Source organism: Empidonax traillii, unplaced genomic scaffold (assembly GCF_003031625.1).
Source record: "Empidonax traillii isolate 1590-97213 ecotype Southwest subspecies unplaced genomic scaffold, ASM303162v1 scaffold1534:size101994, whole genome shotgun sequence".
NCBI classification, from domain to species: domain Eukaryota; kingdom Metazoa; phylum Chordata; class Aves; order Passeriformes; family Tyrannidae; genus Empidonax; species Empidonax traillii.
Window position 1 is genome coordinate 51,293 of NW_020956727.1, and position 2,540 is coordinate 53,832.

The following is a 2,540-nucleotide window of genomic DNA, read 5'->3' on the forward strand; positions in this document are numbered from 1 at the left end:
GTGGATCAGGAACAAAGATCATCATTGGAGGGGGAAGCAGTGGAGGATCTGGTGGTGGCATGGGAGGAGGATCTTCAAAGGGCATGATGGGAGGTGGAGGTGGTGGAGGATCCTCTGGATGTTGTGGTGGAGGTGGAGGTGGTGGAATGGGAGGAGGATCCTCAAAGGGCATGATGGGAGGTGGAGGTGGAGGATGCTGTGGAGGAGGATCCGGGGGTGGAATGGGAGGAGGATCCGGTGGTGGATCAGGAACAAAGATCATCATTGGAGGTGGAAGCAGTGGAGGATCTGGTGGTGGAATGGGAGGAGGATCTTCAAAGGGCATGATGGGAGGAGGAGGCTCCTCTGGATGCTGCGGCGGAGGATCCGGCGGTGGCTGCGGGATGGGAGGAGGGTACGGTGGGGGCAGTGGAGGATCAGGCCAGAAGATCATTATCAGCTCTGGGGGTGGAGGAGGAGGAGGAGGAGGAGGAGGCTCCTCTGGATGCTGTGGTGGGGGATCCAGTGGTGGCTCTTCAGGAGGGAAGATCATCATGGGAGGTGGAGGATCCTCTGGATGCTGTGGGGGATCCAGTGGTGGCTCCTCTGGCCAGACCATCATCATCAGCTCTGGTGGAGGTGGAGGTGGAGGCTCCTCCCAGTCCTCCCAGCAGAAGTGCCCCATCGTCATCCCCAGCGTCGTGTCCCACCAGACCAAGCAGAGCTGCTACTTCCCCTCTGGCCACAAGTGACAGCTCCAGGTCCAGCAGGGCCAGCCCATCTGTGCCCTCCCCCTGCTCCCTCCGTGCGTGCCTCCCTCCCTCCCTCGTGTGTCCCCTCGGTGCTACATCCCGGAGCTGTGAATTCCCAGGTGGCTCCTCTCGGTGCCATCAGTGCGATGGGAAATAAAGATTTCAGTGTGCAGACAGAACTGGTCGTGTGAGGTTGCTTTCACCCTTTCCCAGGTCCCCTGTTTACTTCCCCCCCCAAAAAAAATCAAATAAAAATCAAAAACATTCTCTGTGGAATGTTCCTCGGCCTCCAGTGCTGTTGGCAGATCTTCCCTGAGAGAAACCTCCCTGTGGAAGCAGATGGTCACTGTCCCACTTGCAAAGAACCACCAAAGTTTGCAACTTCAACCTGGGGAATTGCCCCGCCTCGGTTTTCCCCTTCCCAAAGAAACCCCAAGGGCTGGGTTTCCCTGCAGAGGTTTCCTGCTCGAAAAGCAGCATCCCTTGGAAATACAGGTGGGATTTCATGGACTCACCTTCTCTGGGTTAATCACGAAGCCATTAATTATGGCAGGAAACATCCAGCAGCGTTTGTGCAGAAATCAGCAGCAATTCATGGAATTATAGAGGGGTTTGGGTTGGAAGGGACCTTGAAGTTCACCCAGTTCCACCCCCTGCCATGGGCAGGGACACCTCCCACCAGCCCAGGTTGCTCCAACCTGGCCCAGGACATGGGATGCATTTCCTCTCAAAGTGGGAAAGTCCTCTCAAAGAGGATTCCTAAAGTCCTCTTTGGGACAGGTGTGACCAGTCCTGGGCCCAGAGAACTTGAAGCCAAGAGGGTTCTTGTCCATCTCACGAAAGTGATTGTTGGGGAGGAAGCAAAATCAGGAATCAAGGGAATATCACTGGCCACTCAAACTCTTGGAGGATCAAGACTGACCAGCTTCTGCCTTTTGGACAGAAAACTGGGGAGTTCTTCTTACCCCAGCAGCGCCTTCATCGTGTCAACCATCAACACTGGCACTGCTGTGCCTGAAGGGAAAACGGGACCGTGGGATCCGGCCAAGGGTTTTTTAGGGACACACCCCAAGGTGAGGTGTTTGCAGCCATGAGACTGAGAGGTGGCATGACCTGCCAGCCCATCTAGGGGGGTGATGGGACTGCAGGGCAGAGGAGGGCCCAGGCAGAGCATCAGACAACAGGCAGCGTGGCCCGAATTTGGGGCCTTTTGCATCCCCCCATTTCCCTTTCCCCAGCGCAGGGATCAAGATCCCACCTCGATCTTCAGGCTGGGAGGGGCTGTGGCAGTGCCAACCCCTCCAGCAGCTCTGGATCAGGCCACACTCTCCCTCCACACCTGGCAGGTACCACACAGGTCCATGTCCTAGAGGTTCAGCCTTTCCAGTTCCCCGCAGGGTCCAGCCTTGGGGTCTCCACAATCCATCGCTGGGTTGCGAGCCCCTCTCACCACTCCTTCCAAAAACCTCTCCTCATACCCTGGGTCCCACTGAGCTGCTAATCCCGGGTGTCCCTCAGTGCTGATGAGCTGCTAATCCCAAGTGTCCCTCAATGCTGATGAGCTGCTAATCCCGAGTGTCCCTCAGTGCTGATGAGCTGCTAATCCCGAGTGTCCCTCAGTGCTGATGAGCTGCTAATCCCCGGCTGTCCCTCTGAGCAAGTCCCTGCACGTCAGAGGCACGGAAGGGATCAAGGTGTTGAGATCCTCACAGGTACAACACCCACGCTCAGCCGAGAGCCAGAGCCACGTGGCGACACCTCAGATCTGGCGATGAGAGCGCAGATAAGGCTCTTTTTGGACTGCAAGGA

The 2,540-nt window shown here is 56.9% G+C and overlaps 1 protein-coding gene across 1 annotated transcript in view; it reads left to right on the forward strand.

Annotated features, from left to right (window-relative positions):
• The window catches only part of LOC114070376 (glycine-rich protein 5-like), a 2,360-nt gene extending 1,629 nt beyond the window's left edge, over positions 1–731 (forward strand). The window contains exon 2 of the mRNA XM_027907735.1: positions 520–731. Within this exon, the coding sequence (XP_027763536.1) occupies positions 520–731 (212 nt within the window). The remainder of the gene's footprint in view (positions 1–519) is intronic.
• Positions 732–2,540: the final 1,809 nt, after the last annotated feature.